The 25,731-nt window shown below is 38.9% G+C and overlaps 1 protein-coding gene across 2 annotated transcripts in view; it reads left to right on the top strand.

Moving 5' to 3' along the window:
• TAF1B (TATA-box binding protein associated factor, RNA polymerase I subunit B) overlaps positions 1–20,286 on the top strand; it is a 41,406-nt gene extending 21,120 nt beyond the window's left edge. For both annotated transcript variants that reach the window (XM_063125151.1, XM_063125152.1), the window contains exons 9-15: positions 12,128–12,275; positions 13,344–13,521; positions 14,116–14,162; positions 15,608–15,698; positions 16,757–16,827; positions 17,609–17,834; positions 19,603–20,286. In XM_063125151.1, the coding sequence (XP_062981221.1) occupies positions 12,128–12,275; positions 13,344–13,521; positions 14,116–14,162; positions 15,608–15,698; positions 16,757–16,827; positions 17,609–17,834; positions 19,603–19,777 (936 nt within the window). In that variant the 3' untranslated portion in view covers positions 19,778–20,286. The remainder of the gene's footprint in view (positions 1–12,127; positions 12,276–13,343; positions 13,522–14,115; positions 14,163–15,607; positions 15,699–16,756; positions 16,828–17,608; positions 17,835–19,602) is intronic.
• The last annotated feature ends 5,445 nt before the right edge of the window (positions 20,287–25,731 follow it).

Below are 25,731 nucleotides of genomic sequence, written 5' to 3' on the forward strand. Positions count from 1 at the left end.
GGGTGTTGGATAGTGGATTGAGACGTTGTTGTTGTTGTTGTTGTTATTTTTATACTACCCCATGGGCAGTTTACATAAGCTTAAAACATTAAAAACGATATATAAAATTTAAAACCATAAAAAATATCACAGATAGTATACACAACATACATCTAAAAACAACTATAAGCTATCAGATGAACCTAAAAACAGATCCGGGATCGGTTAAGATCATCATATATTGCTTAAATGCTTGGAAAAAGAAAAAAGTCTTGACCTGGTGCTGAAAAGATAGTAATGTTGGCGCTAGGCGGGCCTTGTTGGGGAGATAATTCCATAATTTTCATTTCAAAGTTTCTGGTGAATATTAAGTCTGAAAAATAATTTCCTTTGCACTTGCTCCTTAAGCTGCTTTAACTGTAGACTAGAAACTGTACAATAATATTACTTCCTTAAATGTTTTCCAGCTGTTGTTATTTGGAAAATGGATTGGTTGGGAGAGCTTAATAATTAGCTGTCATATGCAGTGTGCCTTGCCCTCTTGTTTTAGATTACAAATTCTTCCTTGGTGGCATTCAATTTTGGCCAACTCACTGAAGAAAAGAAAAAAAAATCCCCCCTGGATCTTTTGGGAAGGAACAGCAAGGTCTGAAGATGAAATTTAATATAAGAATCCAAAGACTTGGGTTAGATCCTTTCATGAAACCATTTTTGTTCCGCTCTAATGAAATTGAGATAGAACATAACTGGGTCAAGAAGTAGACAATTTCAAAACACACTAGACTGATGAGTGTGCATGGTGAGTGGGTGTGCATTACACCCTATCCTTATGCCTCTTCTCCCTGACTACCCCAACCAATTTCACAAGGGTTTAGAACATGGGTTGGCAATTACAGCTTGTGGCTCCCTGGATGCTTTTGCCTACAACTCCCATCATCCCTCACCATTGGCTATGTTGGCTAGGGGTGGTGGAAGTTGCACGCCAAAATATCTGAAGGGCCATAAGCTGCCCACACCTGCTGCAGAAGGAGGAAAGAGGGCTAGCTATCACTTATGGTTCTTATCTCTGCTTCTTCTGTTTCTGAAAGAAGCTCAGGAGGTTCTTCCTCCTTTGCCTCTCCCTCCTGACTCTTGCAGGCAGCTCTCCCAACCACACCCATTTCCTGTTGTACCCACCCCCACCCACCCCGTTCCATCCATACTTAATGAGTAGGTCCTTGTTTACAAGTAGGACTTTACTTCCAAGTCGGCTTTTGGCTGGGGGAGCATTTTCGACTGTGGTGCTAGTATCCTTCTGTTCCCTTTCTTTCAGGTTGACTGATGGAAAAGCACGGCCACCTGCCTCTTCTATGGATGAGCTGGTGCTGTACCCAAGGCCCACTGCTCAACGCCCCCCCCCCCCCAGTCTTGTTCACCCTTTTCTCTTGGCAACAGCTCCATTTTACATTCTGGGGTCTTGACACGTGGGATACCCCCAGCATCCCCTTCCCCCCTGGTTTTGAATTCAGCAAGGCTCAAAATCAGCAACTTTCATTACTGCTTTGATTCCCTTACTGCGCTGATTTCATGCCACAACCCAGTATCTTGTCAGTTATTACCTTTTAGTTTGACAAAGATGGTTGTGTGAGCCCAGTGCACGGTGGTGGTGATGTACAGGCAAACAGGATATTCTGGATCCTGACTTGTTGTTACTTTAGAAATGGTAACTAATATGCCACATCTCTAATATGCCACATCTTGCTTTCATTTAACCAGAAGGGTAATGCATCTTTCAAGGATGTAAGAGTTTTGGACCAGTCCCATTTCCCTGCCATGTTTATATGAGATATACAAGACAAAAACATTTGAGGACTCAGTTTCTCCCCTTCTTTCTGCCTTGGTTAGGGCTTGGGGACTTGAACCTCTTCTATTCACTCTCAGGTTTAAAAGGGAGGAAATCAACCAGGGATAATGAAATATTAACAGGTGGATACATAGTTCTTATTTTCTGTCTTGAATTGACTTTAGAAATGACAATAAGAAAGGGTGGGGCTCTTTAAAAAGAGCTGAGGAGGAAGTTAATTTCTGACATTTATTGTAATCATGTCTATCATGGGAATCTGCTGTTGTGTAACAGAAACTCTGACTTGTCCTTACCTGTTGAAGTATTGCTTAATAGTGAAGGAAAATGGGCTTACTGAAATGTTGGTCAAATTCAAACTAAAATTGTCTTTTGCCATTGCATTTTAATAGTGTGTGTGTGTGCAGGGAGAGAGAAAGAGAGAATATGAACTCTGAATTAGGGTGTCTTAATAGTTTTGGCCTTGTATGCTTCCCTATATATTTGCTAATTTGAAAATGTTCATCCGGATCTGTCTCACAGGGCTATGCAGTGATCATTCTGTTCTGCAAGAAGGATAATTCAAGTTGATTAATATATAAATGTGTGAATAATTTAGGGATGTTTTCTGTATGTACACCAGCTCTTTGCTTATGGCCTGATTGCATGAGTTGATTTGTGATTTGAATTGCATAAGTTGATCCATGGGAGACTGGTTGGGGTGAGTGAGTGTGAGAGAGAATGAGAATAGTCATACTTAGTGTGTGGCCTTTTGGTATCTTCCAAACATGCTGATCAGTGAGTAACATTTACTCCACGTTTAAAGTGAGGGTGGGTAGGAAATGGGGAGGGCACAGTTTGAACTACTGAAGTCATATTGCCCAACTGAACCATGTTGCTTCCCCAGATTCAACAACTTTTCAAATCTTTTCTCCTCTAGCCATACCCTGGCCTCTATGGCTAATGCTTTTTCCTCCAAGATAGTTTTATTTCATTGGTGCCACTGGTCTTGGCAGTTTCGGGTATTGAGAGAATCTTGGATTCCCCCCCACCCCCATTGTCAGTATCTTACCTCCATGGTTGGCTGTTACGTTCTTCATGGATTGTTTATTCCTTGGAGCAAGTCAGGATATTAAGCAGCCCTCAAAGTTAAGCTGTAGGCGTTTCACCCACACATTTGTTCTTCCCTGCCATTTGTTGTCCTTTAGTAATCCAAGGCACACCCTCCGTTGTTACATCGTCAGGAACGTGTGCTTCATAGGTATTAGGTTTAGAAGATACACGTCCACCCTTTGCATCACTGCTCTATATTTCCAAAACATTCCTTTACCTCTCCTGCATTTCTTTTTAAGTTTTTAGTGGGGAAACAAATATTGTTCAGTGTTGGGCTGAATGTGATGCATAATAATAATAATTAAAAAAATCAGTGGTAAAACAATTTCATGATTAAAGTATCACTAATGGATTAAGGTTGTAAACAAGATGTGTATGTGTAACAGGCGACACCCATAGCCACGTAGGCAAACTTTCACTTGTGTAATGGGACTTCTCCTGCGCTGGAGGATCCCCCAATCTTCTGGAGCACCTTTGGGAAGGGGCTCTATGGGGGGCTGCAAGGGTTAGAATCCCATGCGTCAGTGTTTTCTCTTTTGCTGGCAGACAGATAGCATTGGATTCAACCCTTAAGAAGGTGGGCTTTTAGAGGTCCTTCTCAGGGAAGGGAAGAAACTCCAATAGCAATGAGCATGTGATTTGACTGTATTTGTTTTGCTATGTTATTGTCAATTAGTTTGGGCTTCCTTTTGAAAGGAGAAGCAGGGTACAAACACTGAAAGGATTTATGTGGTTTTTTGTTTGTTTGCTTGTTTTTAAAAAAAGAGCCCTAAAATATCAGTGTTCACAGAGAACTAATACTGATGATGATCTATATTTTGAAATTATTGATATTGTACATGTTAAGACTGTTTTTTACTACGAACATTTTGTTTTTATCAATTGATTTTAAAAAAATAACCATCAAACATATTCTTTTAAGACCAATAAATAGTAATCTTATTCTAGGTTCAGTTGGAGACAGATTTAACGTTGTTGTTTTCTAGAGAGTTGTAGGTGGTAAGATAGAGCTGTTGCTGCCTGGGATGTGCATATTTGCTTCACTTCTCCAAATGGCTCACTGTCATTGCTGGCTAGCCAAGTTTTTGAAGCACTACAAAAATCTGCCAAACCTGTTTGACCAGAGTCAATAGTAGGACAGGGGAAAATGTATACATACCAAAGGTAGCAATGGCTGTATTACAGTTGTTTTTAAGAAAGTTGAAGGTGGTGTGGTAGAGCCAGCAGCTGAAGGAAGGGCCTGTTAAGCAGTGGCACCTTGTTTATGGAATGCTTTCTGCAGGGAGGCTAGCTTGGTGCCACACCTAATTAACCCATGATTTGCTGGGACATGCTCTGCAAGAGTGCTGCTTCCACTTGTATAAACAATCTGAATGCCGGTTTATAGGTAGTTTGTGTGATATCCAAACCTGGACACACCGAATTGTTTCTGGGTTAAACAACCCAGAGTTAACCTAACAACAAATTATAGGTTAACTCTGGGTTTTTAACCCAGAAACAACCCAGAGTGTCAGAGTTCAGACATCACGATAACCTATGATCATTGGTTGTTTATGCAAAGCAGAAGGACGAAACGTAAGGCGCACATCCCTGCAAATGGTGAGTGTGAACCAGTTTGCTACCTTGCCATAAGGTTGCCATGACTTTGAAACAGAAATCACAAAGAAACCATTTCTGGAAGTATAATAAATACTGTGAATTAGCCCCTTTCCTTGGAATCCACTGCATGTGACATACAGGCATAGATAAGGCAGATAAAACTCTTCTGTAAGCTACTATGTGCTTTTTTTAAAAAAAAATGCTTAATAACAAAGTGGGAATAAAATTACCTAACTAATTGTTCTCCTGCTGTTCAGGGTTTTAAAGATTTGTTTTACTCCAATTTCTCCTTCTGTCCCTCCTGCCTATCTTTTCTTAGGAGTACTGCTTTGTTATAGAAACATGCTGAAGTTTTGGATACTTTGCACAGGATAAAAGACTCCTTGGATGCTTTTTGAAAAGGGAATGTTGCCTTGGGAAAACTTTTTGATGTAGAGCTGAGAGGAAAATTGCTGAAATTCTAATTGTGGTGTTTTTAATGGAGCACAGTGAATTCGGATCCCCGGATAGTGGGCCTTTTCTCCATGAACTACCTTCAAATTTCTTTCAAGAAGGAAGGGACTTTTATGAGTAGTAGCGGTAGCTTTTTTTGTCTTGCAGGTTTATTTTCCTGCTGCCACAGGTGGCAACAACAGCAAAGCTATCCCCCATCCCCAAGCTCTGGATGCAGCATCGTTTCAGACCATTGAGGAAAAGATGGTGGCCACCACAAAAGAACCAATGTAGGAGGCAGCAGTTGACAAAGTCAAACAATTAAGTAATGCACAAGGCACACAACCGCAATAATAATAATAATAATAATAATGGGGTAAGAGAATCTTTTATCACATATAAATTTTTATCATTTATTTATTTATTTATTTATTAAATTTATATACCACCCCATAGCCAAAGTTTACAAAAGTTAAAAACAGTGAACATTTAAAAAGTATACAAAATTTTAAACGATCAAAAATATAACAATTAGTTATTTGAATTCCATACCTATAACATCATCGCTGAGGCCGAGATAACAGCATTACTGATACAGCTGAATAAGAAGGTGTTTGAACAGTTAAACAGTCGACAGTGTACAGCTGTAATGAGAAATTCACCGTGTCTTGAGGCGTTACAGTTCTGGCCAGGGCTTCAAATGAATTTCAGTGTGGCGTTGAGGAATGTGTCCCTCTATCTGTCCACAGAGATAGCCTTCTCGGCAGTGTTAATAATTCTACGATGAAGCAATCTTGTGAAACGGGTTGAAATTCCCTGCCTACAGAAGCCTGTTCTATAACGTTGCAAAAATTCCTTATTTTTTCTGTATAAATACTTCGATATAAAACATTGTATAAACTGCCTATTTGTTCTGTACAACATATTTCTGTTCAGCATTGTGCTCTTTCATCATCAACTGTTTAACTGTTCAAACACTTCTTATTCAGCTGTATCAGTAATGTTGTTATCTCAGCCTCAGTGATAAAGTTATATGTATGGAATTCAAATAACTAATTGTTATAGATGATAAAAATTATATGTGATAAAGGATTCTCTTACCTCTGTGTTGATTATTATTATTATTATTATTATTATTATTATTATTGGGTTTAGCGGTTGTGTGCCTTGTGTGTTACTTAATTGTTCGGCCACCACAAAAGTACAGCAACCCCCATTGGTAGCCACTATTTCCCCCCATAATGCCCCAGAACAGTGCTGTGTCTTGGGCTTTGTGATGAAAGAAAATGGCATCTGAGCCACTGGGAAAGAAGCTCTGGTGTTGCTGCTGCATGCAATAACAGAATATAAAGGGTTTTTTTTTGTCCTTTAAAAGGTAATTATGCTTAAAGGTAATTATGCCTCCACTCTGAACCTGATGGTGGTAGTGAATTTCACTGCTTCCCCCTCAGTTAATGAAATTGCCCCTACTTTTAGCACCCCAAATAGGGCTATGGAATTGTGATTTAAATAAAATTTATTTGCTTTATACCCTGTCTTTCCACCCAAAATATGGGCTTCAAGGTGGCTGTAAAGATATTTTGATAAAGACATGGGTTTGATGGGACCTACTACCCAGTAAGTGTGTGTAGGATTGCAACCTTAGAAGCTGCTGAAAGTGTAAAGAGCAATTATGAAGGTAAGTCTAGAGTTGTTAGATCACCCTTTCCTAAAATGGTGCACTCTAGATGGCTTGGACTACAGCTCCCAGCATTTCTGACCATTGACCATGCTGACTGGGGCTGATGGGAGTTATAGTCCAAAACATCTGAAAGTCAACAGGTTGGGGAAGGCTGTGCTGGATTGAGAGAATTGGATTCCACAAGCGCAGCAGTGTGTGTAGCCACAAAAGGAAACTTTCTTTGAGAGGTCCTGGTTTATGGTGTCATTCATACTTGTTTTTTTCATAGACTGATTCCTAGTTCATCAGACGCATAAGTTACACAAAAATAGGATGTAAACACTAGTAGGCTGTAGTGAAATACAAAACATGGGAATAATTAGGAAAGGAATTTTAATCTGATTTGTATTTTATAAATGTCAATCTATGAAATATTGAGTCACTAGGTCATTTGTTTCATGTAACAGGTTGGCTTTAAATTTTGCACCTGGCATAGTCATTGGCAATGTTGTTGGTTCTCTTACATAATTGGCAACTGGCTACATTTGCATTGTTGCATAACAATTTTCTGTACATACAGTATTCTGATACTGTATAGTATTCATACTCTCATATATGACAGATTTGCCTTTAAAAGTGGCTTTAAAAAAGTAGACTGGCTGTGACCTGGCGTACTGAAATTGTCAGGGTACTTCCCACTGAGCTAAAGCCATGAAATTTAGCATACATGTGGTCCAAGAATTACTAGAAAAATCTGGATATAGGACTTTGGTAACTACTCCATAAAAACAAGGTGGGGGTATACAAAAGTGCATCCCAAAACATGTAAGCTGTTCTCACAGCAGTTACTAGTATGCATAGAATCCATAATACTCTAATCATTAAAGAACTTGGGAACAGAGTATTTGTAAGTATCTCCATAGATTCAATACAAACTCTCAAGACCAGTCACCAAGATCACCAAACAAACAGTAAATGCTGCCACAGCATCTCAAGACTGGTCTACAGGAGTACCTGACGAAGACGTTATAGAGTCGAAACAGAAACACACTGGGGTCCTGTATGATGACGAGCATAATTGATAAGTTGTTTTGTAAAACCAATTGGCATCATTGTACCACTAATTACTATAGATTTTGTTTTTATTTATTTATTTACAATATATACCGCTCCCCATTGAAAATTTTGGAGCAAGATAAAATGAAAATAAAAACAGAATAAAACACTTAAATAGATTTTAAAAGAAGCAAATACAGTGACTCATGGCTGGATGTTAAGGAAAGGCTTCCTGGAATAATGATGTTTTCAGGCGCCGCCGAAAGGAGTACAAAGTTGGCGCCTGCCTGACCTCCAGAGGCAGGGAATTCCACAGGAGTGGAGCTACCATGCTGAAGTCTCTTCCCCTGGTGGACTCCAATCGGAGGTTGGATCTGTGTGAGACCACCAGGAGCAGACCCTCCGATGACCTCAGTGACCAGGCAGGTTGGTAGGGGAGAAGGTGCTCTCTCGGGTACTTAATTGGTCTAATGCAGTTGTGTAAGGTCTCTTACACCTAGAGTGTTTGTATTGAAACTGTTATTGGGGGCACCTTGTCTTTTCTGTTTTGTATAGTATCTCCATAGAAACGGATTAAGAACTGATCAACCCCATGGTGATTAAGGTAGTTCCCATCAAAATAAAATGTGCTAGATATGTAGTCCAAAATTGCTAGAAAAGTCTGAAAGCTGGATACTTTTACTGCTATTAGTTAACTTGGGGGCATGAAGTTTACCTCGTAAGAGAGGCCAGCTCTTTGATTAATTTTATTTTATTTGTATCCTGCCTTTCTACCAGGAAAATGGCCATGGTTATATGCATGCTAAAATCAAGCTTTACACACCCACAGAAGGTGTAAGCCTACAGGAGCAGTGGTGGGATCAAAATATATCCGGTGCAGTACAATGCGGAGAGGTTGAAGAAAAAGCAGCACTTAAGTGTGGCATGCAGTGTTATAGTAGAGCGAAGGTTTCAAGGCTGGCAATGCAGCAAGTGAATGGAAGCTTTCCTCCTTATCCCGACTATCTGTAAACATTCCATTTTTATGTTGTAGAAAGAGGTGGAGCAGTACTGGGCCTGGGGTGGGTGGGTGGCTAGCTGACCATCCTATCTGGTCCTAATTTTCCCCTTATTTTAAAACTTATTTACTTATTGTAGCTATGAATCTCCTCTGCTTTAAAAAGGACCTGAGGCAATGTACAATGAAAACACTGCTGTTCAAAAACTTTGTTTGCTGTAGCTTAAGTTCCATGCATGACCCAGACTAGCTGACAGCTTGTACACATCCTCCCTCCTACCCTTTTCATGCTCCTCTTTTCAATCAGGATATGTGACCTTTAAAATGCTTTTAATGTTCTGGTCTTTTCCCCCCGGCCAAATAATATTTTTGGCATACCAAAGTAATCACCCAAGTACATAGAAGACTCTACTTTGTAGAGACCTGTTTCACTGCTCTACTGCAGGTGTTGGCAGAATGTAGATCTCTTGGAGTTTTGGACTTCAGCTCCCAGACACCCCTGCCAGCATGGCCAAAGTTCAGGAATGCTGGGAGTTGAAGTCCAAAACACTTGGAGATCTACCTTCTGCCCATCCCTTCCCTACTGGATAGCATAGGCTCACCATATGTGCACATGCACACATAAATACGTACGTACACACACACATGCACAAGAAAAATTGCACAAGACTTCTACCTTCTCTAAAGATCTGTAACTTGCCTAGGTTGAAGCCTCTTCCCTCCACACCAACAAGCTATCTGCACACTTGTGAGGGGCGATTGGTATGCACTGATAGATATATGATGAACATCTCAGTATTATGTATTTGCCAGAGGAAGCATTAGACTAGTCTTGGGTGGAGTAAGTGTACTCCTCTCCAGTTCCTGCTTGTTCCAGTTCTGTTTAAATTATATGGCTGGGTACATACTTAGGTTATCTTCTTGTATTCAAAAACTACTTTACAAGGGAAGCAGTACAGTGCCTGTTTTTACTAGGTGTGTGACAGTGACTGCGTCCAGAGGATAAAATCATCTAATACTTGAAAATTACTTGCCTTTTTTTTAAAAAAATAATCTCCATGTTATTACCATAAAATTAAGCCCTGTGGCAGATTAAACATTATGAATTGGTTTAATTTAAAATAAATAGATTTGAAAACAGTTCAATAGTTACTTCTTGGAAATTGATAAAATATTCATATACATGTTTAAGGAAATGCTAATTTACAAGTGTTGTGTGTACTGCACTAATTCTTTCATGTGAATTTCAACTTGGGTCTCCTAAAAGTAGCATTCCAGGTTGAGATAGAAACATTGGAGGAGTGTGAGGATTGTAGACAAGTTGAGTACTTGTTGCACTTCCAAGTAGTTGTGATAAGGCCAACACAAGTAATTTTGCCACCCCGCGTAGCTGCCCCATGCTATGCAAGTGGTACGGTGTTGCAGAGAATCCTTGGGGCATTTCTTGGATTGGGTTCTGCTTCACCTCCAAGGTATTGAGTTACCGTGCAATCAGGCTGGTGCTGGGAATAGAAAAGAGCCTTACAGTGTGGAGTTTGATTAAAAATGGCAGGGTGGGGGAACGGCATCTTTTTCTAGGATATTCACTGGTTAATTTGACGGCCATGGCTTACCACATGCGCAGTGCTGCCACTAACAAAGGCAATCATTCTGCATAAGATAGTTCCCTGGTCTATGCTAGAATGTGTGGGTCATTTGTAACGCTACTTTTCTTTCAACTTAGCTGGGGAAAGGATTTTGTGTGATGCAAGTTCCACGGCAAAATGTTCTGCAACTTCCCTAGGCCATTCGTTCCACTGTCTCTAGCAGCAACTTAAATTAGGATTTTAAAAAATACCCTGTCTAAATGGCTTTGAGGCCATTGCATCTCACAATAGCCCTTATGTGCTTACTTTCTAGCGTGTTGTAGTATTGGCTACATTTCTGTTTCAGCTTATGTCAGTAGGAACAAAACTTTGCCAGCATGTTCAGTTCAGTTCAGTAAGTTACTTGAGTGTTTTCTCACACTTGCATCCTGAAAGGGCATATATTAATTTTTTAATGTTTCTTTTTAAAATATTTGGAAAGTTATGCCTTTCAGGGCTGTTATGAGTGGAATATCAAGGAAAGCATATTGTTTCCAACCTGTGTTTTTCATTGTTATTAAATTTTTATTTATTTATTTATTTATTTATTACATTTTTATACCTCCCAATAGCCGAAGCTCTCTTTGATTTTTGATACAAAAATCAAAACCACAATAAAACACCCAACAGGTTAAAAACACAATTACGAAATACAGTATAAAAAGCGCAAATCCTGTTTTATGACCACTGTCTTGAAATGTCTGAAGACAAATATAAGCCCTGATGTGCAACAGTCCAGTAATGCATGTATTACTTGTTTTTCAAGAAAAGTCCTTCAGGTGGAAAGGTTACTTTAGGGGAAAAAACCACTTTGCTTTTCTAAAGGAGTGTGAACATAATACAGCCTATAAGCATTTACATGCTTGTGTAAAACGTTTTGCTGGAATTACACACACATTCTCTGGGGGCCTGAGAATACTTCTTGTTTAATGGAAATGATACAAAAATAAAACTTTTGAATGAATGTTTTATTGTCAGAATCCTAAATGAACTAAAAAAAAAAAAAAGGAACATAAGTGGCTATACTGGATTAGTGATTTGGATCCATGGTGTTGTTTTGCATGCAGAACGCAGTTGAACTGTATTGAGTGCTGTTCAAGAGTTCTCCCCTAATCTTCAGGAGCAGATTTTTATATAAATACATTTCATTTCGTTCTAGATTTAAATTCCAAAAACCTAGATAAATATCTGATAAAAATGTAATGATGCTATTACGCAACCTGAAGCTATTGCAAAATTAACTAAATTGAAATAGAATTTGCTTATCTATTTTTAGTCCTTTATATTTGAAGGATTATTGTTGTTGTCTTCTCTGTTCACAAAACTGCATTAAAAGCTTGAAGTTTCTGCTATGCCTTCTTTAGACACACTTTGAAGCTCCATTGAAAAGAGAAGTATGTATTAGGATCAGGGTGTAAGATACGCTTTTTAAACTTTTCAAATATCCTTTTTAACAAGTATGACTTATCATACATTTTGTATTATAAACATGACTTTTTGCCCCCAAATGCTCCAATGTTATCTTCTTTGAAATAAGGAGAAAGCCACAATATTGTGTATTTACAGAGCTAAAGCAGTTCTAACTTAACTAATAATAGATCTCTTGGAAGTTCATGTTCTTCCTCTTGTATTTTTGTTTTGGTTAGGTGCTCCTCAAAAGAGCATAATAACAAAGATCCATCGCAAAAGAGCAACCCGGCATAAAATTTGGTGCATTGTAGAGTCACTGGGAAACAATTCAAATTTCTGTATCGAGCAAAATTTGTGTTCAATGACATGATGATAGTGTTGCAGCAAGAATTCTAGATTTTAAAATATCTTTGTATTTTCTATATTTTGTTTTTTAGTCTTGGCCTTCGTATGAAGATGTTCATAAAAAAATGCATGCTCTCGCAGAATACATAGAACTACCTAGTTTTCCAGAAATAACAGACACTAGCTTCCTTCATCCAAACATTCTCTGCATCAAGTATTTGATGGAAGTTAATTTGCCTGGTAAGAGCACATTTGGTTGGGATGATATGTATTTTCATAATGGTTTACTTGAACACACTTTAGTAGTTCAGATGAACTTCTTGTTCAGAATGTTATTTGGGGGGAAGACTAGAAGTTGAAATGTGGGGGTCACTAGTGGGATACATAAGAAATTGCTGTCTTTGGGAATCAAAAATATAGGCAGGTGAACACAGTACATATTTCAGGCTACAGACACTGACAGCCCCCTGGAATCCAATGAGGTAGTTGATTCATGACATCCCTGCCAAACTGGAAAAGTAAGAAATGTTATTCCTTGAGTCTGTGAAAATACCTGTACAGCAATGCAAGGATGACGGCTACTGTTAAATTGCTGTAAAAGGGGGTGGGGGAATGAAGTTCCCTCTGTTTTTAATGCTAAAATAAAGGCTAATCTATGGATCTTTAGCACTAATGTTGCTCAGACCTTATTTCTACTGTACATACGCACACAAACAGACTAAAATTAAGAATTATAAAGTCCTAATCCTGTTTAGATCTCTCTCCTGTTAAAATACAGTGCCTAACTTTGTTAGACTATGCCCAGTGTAATTAGGATTAAAAGCTTGGTCATTAGACACACAGTGTTCAGGATTTATCCTTGTATACAAAGGATAAATTTGATTATATACTTATAATCAATTTATATTATAAATGTAGCAAATTGCCACCTATCACAGAGTGCTGCAAGGTTTTAACACATTAAAACTATTTCAATATTAACTTGGGGCAGGGAGGAATTTCCATGCCAAATCTTATTTGTTTTAGTGGAGTATGAGTCCTAAACATGTCTATTTCCAGGTATGTTGCATTCATGTTGGTAGAACTTACTTCCAAGTAAACATGCTTCTGATTGCAACCGTACGGCTGCTTCAAACTTGACAAAATTCCTACACAGAAACATGTGAGAATTAGTGTACAGCCCATGTGGCAGATTATCATGGGTGGTGATCTGCATGCAGGCATGCTCATTATTTCACAAAATTTGCTTTGTGTATTTAAATTTTATAGTGTTTGAAGTTGCCCTCATTTTATGATCTCTCATTTCAGATGAAATGCACAGTTGGACTTGCAAAGTGGTAAAAAAAACTGGCATTGGCAAAACAGACTTCTTGACGCTTCATCCTGAAAATAAATCAGCTCAGAAAGTGAAATATGATATTCTTGCCATGGCTGTTGTTATAGTGGTGCTGAAAATTCTTTTCTTGCTGGATGACCAATATGAGTGGTTAGTATGTGTTACTGTATAACAAACAAAACCGAATAACGTATTGCAAGCTCTCCTTAACTACGAAGGACAAAACAAATGATAGCTTGATTAAGTGAAATGTAATGTATTACTTGCTTAATATTAACATTCCGCTATTATATGTGCACATGGCACCTAGAATCCCTTTTGCCATTTCCCATTTGGTCAGTGAGACTAACAGGATCATAACAGCTTTTAAAGAGGCTAGTTTCATTGAACACTGGGCTCGTTCAGAAGTTTCTTATGCCATATGGAAGCACATAAAAAATGGCATTCCAAGCAGCAAGATGCCACACTTGTGCTGCATTGGCCACACCAGTGTTGCACCTCCCTGATGACAGCAGGTGCTGCTAGAGAAATGTTCCATGTGGGTAGACTCCTGTTACAAAATGGAGAGCCGCATACATGGAAGTGGGTTTTTGTGGCCTGTACAATTGGTAAGCAATGTTTGAACCTTTTGACATTAGAAATAAGGCCTTTGAATATTTTGGTTAGAATCATTCGATTTTAAATAGCTTGAAAAATGTGGATCGTGATTCCAATAAACGTTAAATCTGATTAATACATTTGCAGGCTACTAGCAAACTACGCTGAAGAGAGAAACAAAAACAACAAAGAAGGTACCAAGCATTTTACTAAAAGCCTGCGTTTAAGTTTTACAATACCACCTGTTTTTTAAAGACACTGGTGTATATGTAAGACAACTGTGAGATTTTATTTAGTGCACCTTGTGAATTGAGAAGATGCTGCCAAATCATTCAAATGTATGAAGGAGAGGACAGAATCTGTGCATGAGATGGAACATTGGATATTTGCATATGGCTTCCAACCTGTGTGTGAATAAATGTAGCCACTTAAATTTTAGACAGATGAGGAAGTGGTATAACAAATGCCAATAAACTGCCAAACGTTCTGCTTTCAGACATGTAAGAGTTTCACGTGGTGAGTGTTGATGTAATGTAACCAATTCCTTAATTGCAGGAAAGGTATTGGGTACTGGCTACAGCAGGGATAGGCTACCTGGCACCCCCTAGACGGGTTGGACTTCAACTCTAATCAGCTCCAGCCAGCATGGCCAGAGATTATGGGAATTGTAGTTCAAAACTTCTGGAGAGCACCAGGTTGCCTACCCTGGGCTACAGGATCATGTGCTTCCTTCTTTCCATCCCTCTCTGCTCTGATGCAAATTTCCCTCACTTTTTTGAGCTGGCTGCAACCAGGGTTAATACTGAAAAGCAGGAGAAACATACTAAATAGTTAACTAGTAGAACCAGTTTGCACGACACAAGGGAGCTTAATATCCCAAAGTGAATTGTTAATCACCCCCTTGTGTGCCGGCTGATTTCCCTAATTACCCTCGCCAGGTGCAGGTTGTCATGATGTCTGAACCTGGCAAGGCTGGGTGGCTGGGGTGGTTAACAAACCATCCAGCAACCCTACAACAGTCTGGGTTCTGGATGGTTTGTTAACTACTCCAGCCAGCCACCTTCACCAGGTTCGGACTTCAGGACAACCTATGGCCAGTGAGGGCTATAGAGAAATCTGCTGGCATGCAACCAGTACATGTGGGGGTGGTTAACAAGCCATCACAGTTTATTAACCACCCTCCTGTCATGCAAACCCGGTCATATGGTAAAGTTTTACAGACTTTGCATGTCAGCAGTAGTTCTTATCTCTCCAAGGTGTCTCACAGAATGGAGAAGCCCATCTTTTGGAGTAACAAAGCAGATGGAATGGATTTGGTGTAGGGTACAATGCAGATCATGTGGGTTCAATCCATTCCTTAGAGAGAACATCCAGGAGAAATTGGAGTCATGGAGTTCTGCTAACACAAACATACTCTTAAAGCCAGATAGCCTAGTGTATCAAGAAGTAAAGGCGCAACTTTTAATTCAGGTTTAAAGGGAGTCAGCATAGTGTGGTGTGTGTGAGCTTGGGCATGAGGCTAGTGTCTCTCAGCCTGCTCTACTTTGCACAGTTTTCATTAGGCTAAAACACTGCTTTTATGTTCCTTGAATGAAGGGAAGGGTAAAATTAACACCTAACAAATTAATTTTTGCTACAGGCTGTCCAGTTTTTGATATTGAAAAATGGTATATTGTTGTAAAGAATGCTCTAGATTTGGAGCAGAAGAAATTTAATGAAGAAAGAATCAGGTATGTTCAGAGAATTTCTGGTTTGGCCTTGGAGAAGTAGTAGGTGACTGAAAGTAATGAATAATACTAGAAGACATGAATTAAAATTTGTACTCCAAAGTATTTGTGTTAGGAAATTTATTCCTTTATGCATGAATCTTTATAGATACATTTTGGTGGGTTCTTCTTTCTGTTTGTAAAACCACTGCTGCTATTTGAAAAGTAATGGAAGGAATATTTTTGAAGAATTAATACGTGGGAATAATAATGTATTTTAAAAATACTGATTTTTAATCCACCGTGTTGGAGGTGAAATCAAACATGTGAGCCTAGGGCCTTGATATTTCCTTATTTTATGAAGTATTTGTGTCCTACTTTTTAGGCAAATAGCAGCCACAAAGCAGTTTACAATATAACTATAGTAAATAAATACATTTTAAAACAATGTGTTGGATCCAGATTCAGGTGTGTGCATTCAGCTGCATAGCCACTTCTGTGAGCAGAGCTTATCCCATTCTGCAGGATCCTCTGACTCTGTGTAGCATTGGGGGGGGGGTGCTGCCATGGGGAGAGGGGGTGTTTGATTCTGTCACTCCCATTGCAAGTGCCTAAGTCTGGCTCCAACCCAATATCAGAAACTATCAGATACATAATTTAAAATATAAAACACGTATGAAATGCATCAAATGTAAAACAGCACCACTAAAAAACATTCCAGTCCAGAACAGCAAAGATTGAAAAAACAGAGCAATAACAATTTTAAAACTTCAGACCAGCACCAGCAATTAAAAGCCAATTAAAATAGAACGTCTTTGAAGGCACTGCTATTTGACCTGTTAGGATACCTATTCATTTTCCCTAAGTTAATCATAAGTAAACGCAATAATTTTAATTGAAGACAGTTCACTATTTCTGTTTGTGGGAGAAATGATGAAACCAAACAGATAGTGGTGTTAGGCTCTTCTATAAGAGGTCTAGATCTGAGTTAAGGATATCGCTGTTTGGGGGGTAATTTAGATGTATAGTGTTCTCTGCCCCCTCTGCCGCCACCACCAGGATTTCAACTTTTGCACCTGTAGGTATTTATGGAGATGTGAGAAGCCACTATTATATGCAGCCATGAAAAAATCTGTTGTTCTCAAGAAAAGACGTAAGTCCTAAAACAATTATCATAGCACTTTTTCTCAGACAATTTTAAATCAGAATTGTGTTCTGCACTAGTTTTTAGAACCAGATTAACAGGATAGAAAGATATGACAATTTTGCATAGGGGGAAATGGGGCAATCGTTCCAGGACAAGGAAGTAGGAACTGAACTGTTCTATTCAGATGGGTAGCCACCTACCCTAACCCTTACATTGGCCAGCATATGTAATAACTCAGCATTCCTATGGAATAATAACAAGCAGTGAAATCGTTTTGGACTATCTTTGGGTGAAATCCAGTGAAGTTTTTCTGCTGATGGAACTGCTTCTCTCAGAAGAACTGGGAGGAGGTGTGATTTCCCAGCTGGGTACCCTCAAGAGCAAGGATTGGGCGGTGGGAGCGGGGGAGGCATCCTACCTCTTGAATTCTTCCTGGCTTTGCTAACTACACTGGAAATAGGTGGTCACAGCACTTGGTAAAGATTCTGCCACACTCCTGACATGGTCACACAGACAATGCCAGAGTCAGGGCAGTCTTCTCTACAGAGGAGATCGCATTCCTCTTCCTTTTGCAGTTCTACTCATGAGGCACCCAGTTCCTTCAGGAAGATTGTTGTTAACACTTTACCATCACCACTACTTCTAAAACTTTGGGAAATACATTTTATACAGCATTTGGGTGTGTCGCGTGAAGTTTGGTTCCTTCATAGATGGTTTGAGCTTTATCTACCTGAAACAATCTCAAAAACATTTTGTGGCTTATTGCTTGTTTGTTTGTTTTTAACAGAAATGGTAGTGGACCTTCAAAGGCAATTCAGGGCACTCTCTGGCTCCATAGAACCTACTGAGAAGCCAACGCCTTCATTATTCCAGCTAAATTGGACTGAGGAAAACCCAGCACAGAATTGTTTTCATGGGCACAGTCTTGCTGGAGTTTTGCAACAAAAAGGTGGCATATTTACGACTTTGAATAGTGGCTATTGGTTGTGTACAACTAAACTGTGCAAGGAGAGGTAAGTGTTTGACACCCCTGCTGAAAGTATGTTCTAAACATATAGGTTTTAAAAACAATTCTATATCAAAGCATTTTGTAAAAATGGAGAAAAGGACTACTTAAAAAGTAGCACTTTGCTACCTTTAAATTATGTTCAAATGTTTTCATCTTTATTGGATTTCTCTTGAGTTTAGAAAAATGATAACACCATTGCGAACCTAAAAATAAAATGTTGGTGATCGAATTCATTGTTGGCATAACACCACAGAAGAGGGTAATACTTAACTCTGACTTCACTTACTGAGTGACTAGGTTCAGACAACACGATAACCAACAGTGGTTTAAACAGTCGATAGTTGGTTATTTAACCCACTATGGGTGATCATGTTATATGGAGGGAGTTTTTTAAGCAACGATTGGTTATTTAGCTGAAATAACCAATGCTGTGCAGAGTTGGCTATTTGAACCACTGTTGGTTATTTCCTCAGCCACTGTAGGTTAGTTTGTCAGCCACAGAGTTGTAAGGCAAGAGCGGTCAAAGGAGCCGCTGCTGCTCTAGTCCAGCTGACAGGATAGATCTTTGTCGGCAATGCCTGATGGGATAGTAGTGGGAGGACTGAGGTGCGGAGAGACGGCAGGGGATGAGTGAGTCAACTCGGCGTGGACTAATAGTCAACCCAACACTGATACAAATCCACGCCACGGCTGATTATTATCATGTTGTATGGGGAGATAAATGAGCTGCTTATTACCCCACCATTGTCTATTGTGTTATCCAAACGTAGCCAGTGTGTGCTTGTATGGGCCCGTCTCCTTCGCCATGGAAATGTAATCTTGCGGTCTTTCATATGCAATAAAAAAACATTATCATAGTTTGAAGTCAGGTTTTCAATTTTGGAAGATAGCCAAGACAAGAGTCTTCTTTTCCCCTTAAAAACAAATATATGACTTCTGGACAAACTTTTCACAAACATGTTGTTTTGTAGGAAAGCGTTGTCTATTTCAAAGCTCTTTTATCTTGCTTTTTAATTTGTGATAAACAATTTGTCTTATAAGTTGAATACAACAGTATAAAACAACATCTGTAAAAGAGCATATGCAGACAGCTGTGTGTATGTGTAGAGAGAGGGGACGGGGAGAAGGAGAGAGAAAATAAAAATAAAATAAGAGCATGTACATAAATAAGAGAAATATGAAACTAGAGGGATTTCCTCTGGGAGAGTGTTCCATCGCCTGGACACCCCTATACAAAAGGCCTTGTTTCTAATTCGATAAACAGTGGGATGGTGGTTGCTTGAAATCCAGGCGGCCTTGAGACTGCTAAACACACTGAGTTGTTCAAGTGAAGCAATTTTCTGCATGGATCAGGCAGAGGTATTTTACTGTGCCACTGCAAATTTCCAAAGTTGGTGCTTTTCAGGAGTGGCATGAGAACTGGTAGATCTGCACAAGAGCCACTGAAGACAGCTAGTCATGTGGAGTTTGTATTTCAAGCAATTGCTACTCCACCTATTCCCAAGTTTGTATGAACAGGACTTTTAAGTTGGCTTAAATGTCTTCCATATTCATGGATTAATTATGAATTTACCTAAATTTCTGTCCTGGAGTGTATAGTTTAACAGGTTATTCTGGGGGCAAGCACAGCAAAAGATTGTAAGTGCTATTTCAATGTTTAGTTGTATTGTTACAAGATGGGCTTTAATTAGTGTTTATAGGATAGTTTCTTTTTTTCTGGACATTGTAATTGAAAATCAATTTGTGATATTTTCCTCACTTCTTTTTTATAGGGTGTGTGGTCATGTGGCACATTATAGAGAATCAGATTTTCCCCATACGTACCAGTTTGTGTTAAACTTTTTCTCCTTCCTCCTGCGGGTGAAGCCCTCCCTGATCCATGAAGAAGTATGTGCATTAGAACATAGGCTTTTTCACTCACAACTACGTAAGAAATGCACTATGTAAGAAATAAACGTGGAAGGTCTTAAAGACCAGAGACTACCTTGAAGGAGTGAAGATCTACAGAAACTAAAATAACATATACAGCTGATCCATACTTTCAGTGAATTCCATTGAAATTAGCAGACGTACCAGTTCTGCAATTAGTTTATATTTGTCTTAGGTTCAGATGTCACAGTCTCGATCCAACATATTAGTGTGTTAAACCAGTTTCCTGTATCACCCAGATTGGGAAGACTCCAATAGATCCTAAATTGGATCTATTGGACTGGAAATGTGACATCTGAACTGGACCTTACAGTCAATACATGTTGGGAAATTGCAGAAAAGGGCAATATTTTTATCCAATATTTGGACAAATTACCAAAGATTGTTTTTTCTATACATATATGATCCATATATTTGCATATTTTGGGGGGGGGGGCTTAAAATGTAGTCTAATTTATCGCTGCAAATATAGATCCTAATATATTGAAGAGTTAACTTTTGAAATAAAAATATTTTTTCAAACAAAATTGTCAGTTTGATGTTCAACTTTCTAGTGGTGTAACAATTTGGTGATAATTTACTATTTTATAAGAGGAAGAGTCTGATCCATAAGGCAATGAGGTATCTGCTTCAGAGGGGAAGTTGTCAATTATTGAACTTTTTTTTTAAGCACAGGTAGGGATGGGGGCAGGGGGACATCCACTTTGATTATTCCCTTAGGTGCCCAAATGTCTTAAGCTACCCTTTTGTGGAATTAGAATTCTATAATGGCATATGAATGCAGCATAACAGTACTGAATAAAAGAAATTCTTGCATACATCTTCTGTTCGACAGTCTACATTTTCCTCCTTTTTTCCAACACTTTTGAGCAGGGCCAGTCTTAAGGCTGGTTAAGTGTGACCATATAAGGTTGTTTGCTTTTTGCATCAGCAATGCTTTAACTTTAATGTTCCTGAAAAGGTGAAGTGTGTTTTCACATTTTGGCCTGGACTTTTAAAACAGAAGTTTGATTACTTAGTTTTTCCCCACAATGTACAGTCATGTGAAAAGAAAGTACACCCTCTTGGAATTGCATGATTTTACATATCAGGACATAATAACAATCATCTGTTCCTTAGCAGGACTAAAAATTAGGTAAATACAACCTCAGATGAACAACAACACATGACATATTACACCGTGTCATGATTTATTTAACAGAAATAAAGCCAAAATGGAGAAGCCATGTGTGAAAAAGTAAGTACACCTTATGATTCAATAGCTTGCAGAACCACCTTTAGCAGCAATAACTTGAAGTAATCGTTTTCTGTATGACTTTATCAGTCTCTCACATCGTTGTGGAGGAATTTTGGCCCACTCTTCTTTACAACGTTGCTTCAGTTCATTGAGGTTTGAGGGCATTTGTTTATGCACAGCTCTCTTAAGGTCCCGCCACAGCATTTCAATTGGGTTGAGGTCTGGACTTTGACTGGGCCATTGCAACACCTTGATTCTTTTCTTTTTCAGCCATTCTGTTGTAGATTTGCTGGTGTGCTTGGGATCATTGTCCTGTTGCATGACCCAATTTCGTCCAAGCTTTAGCTGTCGGACAGATGGCCTCACATTTGACTCTAGAATACTTTGGTATACAGAGGAGTTCATGGTCGACTCAATGACTGCAAGGTTCCCAGGTCCTGTGGCTGCAAAACAAGCCCAAATCATCATCCCTCCACCACCGTGCTTGACAGTTGGTATGAGGTGCTTGTGCTGATATGCTGTGTTTGGTTTTCGCCAAACGTGGCACTGTGCATTATGGCCAAACATCTCCACTTCGGTCTCGTCTGTCCAAAGGACAGTGTTCCAAAAGTCTTGGGGTTTGTTCAGATGCAACTTTGCAACCTAAGCCATGCTGCCACGTTCTTTTTAGAGAGAAGAGGCTTTCTCCTGGCAACCCTTCCAAACAAACCATACTTGTTCAGTCTTTTTCGAATTGTACTGTCATGAACTTTAACATTTAACATGCTCACTGAGGCCTGTAGAGTCTGAGATGTAACTCTTGGGTTTTTTGCAATTTCTCTGAGCATTGCACGGTCTGACCTTGGGGTGATTTTGCTGGGACGTCCTCTCCTGGGAAGATTGGCAACAGTCTTGAATGTTTTCCACTTTTGAATCATCTTTGTCACTGTAGAATGATGGACTTTAAATTGTTTGGAAATGGCCTTAAAACCCTTCCCAGATTGATGGGCAGCAGCAATTGCTTCTCTAAGATCAATGCAGATGTCTTTCCTCCTTGGCATTGTGTTAACACACACCTGAATGCTCCAGACCAGCAAACTGAAAAAACTTTGGCTTTTGTAGAGGTGGTCATACTTGCTGATGATCAATTAATCACGGGCATTTGATTAGCAGCACCTGTCTGCTACTTAGCATCTTAATTCCTATGGAATCAGTAAGGGTGTACTTACTTTTTCACACATGGCTTCTCCATTTTGGCTTTATTTCTGTTAGATAAATCATGACACAGTGTAATATCTCATGTGTTGTTGTTCATCTGAGGTTGTATTTACCTAATTTTTAGACCTGCTAAGGAACAGATGATTGTTATTATGTCCTGATATGTAAAATCATACAATTCCAAGGGGGTGTACTTTCTTTTTCACACGACTGTAAATGAATCAATGAGTGTATTTGTAGTAATTTCATCTCTGCAGAGACTAAAAGCCTATTGTTTACCTAATCCACCATTCATCCCTTTGGATTTCTCATCTTGATTTTCCCTTGAGCTTCACTGTCTGTATTAAGATTTACCATTCAATGATCCTGTTCCCATTTCTCGAATGGGAAGACTTATCATGATACATTTGTTGAACTGTTATTTGTTCTCAAGAAATTTAGGAAATCTGATCTCCGAGACAGAACAAGATAATATTACTCCAACACAGAAGCTGATAAATCATGTACAATCTTAAGATAACTTTTTTTATATCTAAAGCTGGAGTACTTAAGTACATAGAAAAGCTTGAAACATGTGGGCAGTATCTGCTTAAAAGCAGTGGATAAAAAGAAAATAAATCAGATGTCTGTGCAAGACTTCCACCTATGTATAAGACAACAGTGCTTTTCTCTTCCTACTCCACCCCCAAATTCGGTCCCTTTTCTCATTGCTCTTTCACTTGTATCATCTTCCTACATGGCCTTGTTACTTGTGACCCCTCCTCTCCATATTGCAAGTTGAAAAAACCAATGTGTGTGAAATTAACATAACATGAAACGGTTCAGAAATTGCTTTTTCCTTGATTGCAGACTGATATCTTTAGTGCGTTTTTTTATTTTCATGCCTTTCCCCTCTCCCAATTATAATTATTTTACTGAAGTTGTTGTCCAGAATGATAGTGTAAATTTAAACTACCCTGTTTCAAACATGCAGTGTAAAATTGACCTACTCTAGTCTAATTTGAAAGGCTTGTGTTTAATTGCTTACCTCCTTTTGAAAAATGATGCATACTTAATTACAGGTGCAGCTTTCTTTTATAACCACAGTAGTCAAGTGTATATCCTGGTAAGCTGCCAATCTTGTACAAATCCTGCCCCCCAAATTCAGCTGCACTCGTTTTTTGATGCTGGAGCAACTTAACATAAAAATTCAGTATACCGAACTAAAATTCTGTTCACTTCTTAGCCCTTGTGTTCCTTGGCCAAATAAGAAAGCAGATAATTTAAAAGTAAAAGGTGTTGTACTTCTGTCAGTTTCTCCCAGTTTGATCCGTCAGCACTTTGCCCCTGTAATCATAACTAACAAGTTTATGAAGCATGGCTTACTGAAATGGTAGTTGTGCTGAGCCTGGGACATAAATGCTTTGAGTCCAGTCAACATTACGCTGAGGTGGAGTTGCATTTCTCAAGCAGGCAAATGGGGCTGGATAGCCCGAGGGTAGGGTGTGTGCCTCCAAAACAACAGCTTTAACTATCTCTTCTGTTTGCATTTAAGTTGCAACTCCTTGTTCTCTCTTCCCAAAAGCATCCAGCAAAAATCAGCATTTTATCTGTGCCTATGTTTTGTTTTCTTTTTTTAAAGGATAGGATTCTTTATTATTATTATTTTTAAAAAATTCTCTCCCCACTCCTGGACTTCAACTCTCTAGAAAACATTGGATACCCCCCTTTTTTTTAATGAAAGCCAAACAAGATCAGATAATGCCAGTGTCACTCATTACCACAGATGATATGTGGTTGTATTAACAGGGATAGACAAATAGAGAACAACTTTGGATGTGTTACTTTTGATTTATACTAAATTTCTGTCAATGCTAACTGCTTTAGATACGTCTTATTGGTAACCGGTATTTTTAAATGTCTTTTATGTATTCTTGATGCTGAATAAAATATTTAAATGTATACTCCAGCCTTCCATTGTAATCACAATGTGCTGAGTGGCATGCAACAATTTTAGAATATTCACAAAAATAAAATACCGTACCATAAAAGTTAATATCAAACCAAAGCAAAAAAGCACCAGAGATGGGAGCTCAAAAAACACATAAAAATCCACAGCATCTTGTCTACTAAAACTACTCAACCCAACAGGCCAAATGCCTGCTGGAATGCAGACATCATGACCAGATAACAGAAGGTCAAGGGAGGGGGGTGTATGAACTCCTGCAAGAGGGGAATTAACAGTTTGAGAACAACTACAGAATGCCTTTTCCCAGACTCTCACATCCCAACTAATGGTGTCTCTTGTAACCACCAGAATGGTGGATCAGAGCTTCCCCTGCTGATGTTAAAGAGTGGACAGGCCTCTATTACTGGAGACAATCTGATAGTTATTTTCTGTAAGTCTTAAGCATTTTAATGGTAGTAAACAGCACTTCGAATTGTGCCTGTAAGTGAAGTGGAAACCAATGCAGTTGTTGTAAAATAGACATCACAGGTAAACACTTTCCATAACTGCTCTCCACCACTTTCTGGCCCAAGTGAAGTTTCTGGGCCAGAGGCTGTCCTAGACAGAGTGCACTGTAGTAATCCATCCAGATGTAAATGAAGTTGGAATCCTATACACACTCATTTAGGAATAAGTCCCATTTAACTCAAGTGGGACTTACTGTGGAATCCAGTTCTGGCCTTCCTAGCCTAAGGTCACAGATGCTTCGTGAGCATTGAGGAGTAAAATGGTCCAGGAATACTCCCAGACTGGACTTGACCTAGGACTTTTTCATACTTCCTTGTAATGTTAGCCAATGTAGTGCAGTTGATGAACTCCAACTTCAGCTGTCTAAACCACAGTGCTGTAGTGGAAGGGGAACACAATTCCAGGAGTTTTTTCAGAGCAGTAATGATATCTGCTAGAGTGCAAGAGTAAATGAATAAGGTGATAAGGAGGCTTTCAAGTTTCACTAGGATAGATTAGTATTTAGGAAATTGAGGAATTAGGAAAACAATCAAACGTAAGCTGAATAACTTTAACCTTTTATTTAAAGCAATAACTCTTTTTTGCAACACTGCATTTCTAATTAAAAGCTGAAGGTTGCATTTCAGCTAGGTGAAGATCTTTTGCTGAAGTTCAAGAGGTTTACCAGGTGAACTTAGGCAGCCAGAAGCACCATTGCATTCAATGAAGCTTCCTCCTAGGTAACTGCATAGGATTGCACGCAAGCATCGTAAATGTAATTATGAGATTTTATTAGAAGCAAGTTTGTTTGAGACACCTGTGTTTTATGATGCAGTGTTTAACCAGAGGCAGAAAAATAGAAAAACTGGATATAAATGGGTGTGTATAAATAAAAAAATCTCTCTTAGAGGTGTTATGAATTATCTGGGCATGGAGCTACAGGGGCTCTCATGAAGAGTTCCAGCACTTCAGAATTTATGACTCCATCACTTCTAAACTATTATTTATTTATTTTATTTATTTAAAATATTTATATCCCGCCCTATATCACTAAGATCTCAGGGCAGCATACAGATAAAAACATACAGTATAAAACAGTAAATA

The sequence above is a fragment of the Elgaria multicarinata genome, chromosome 4 (genome assembly GCF_023053635.1).
Source record: "Elgaria multicarinata webbii isolate HBS135686 ecotype San Diego chromosome 4, rElgMul1.1.pri, whole genome shotgun sequence".
Taxonomy (NCBI): Eukaryota; Metazoa; Chordata; class Lepidosauria; order Squamata; family Anguidae; genus Elgaria; species Elgaria multicarinata.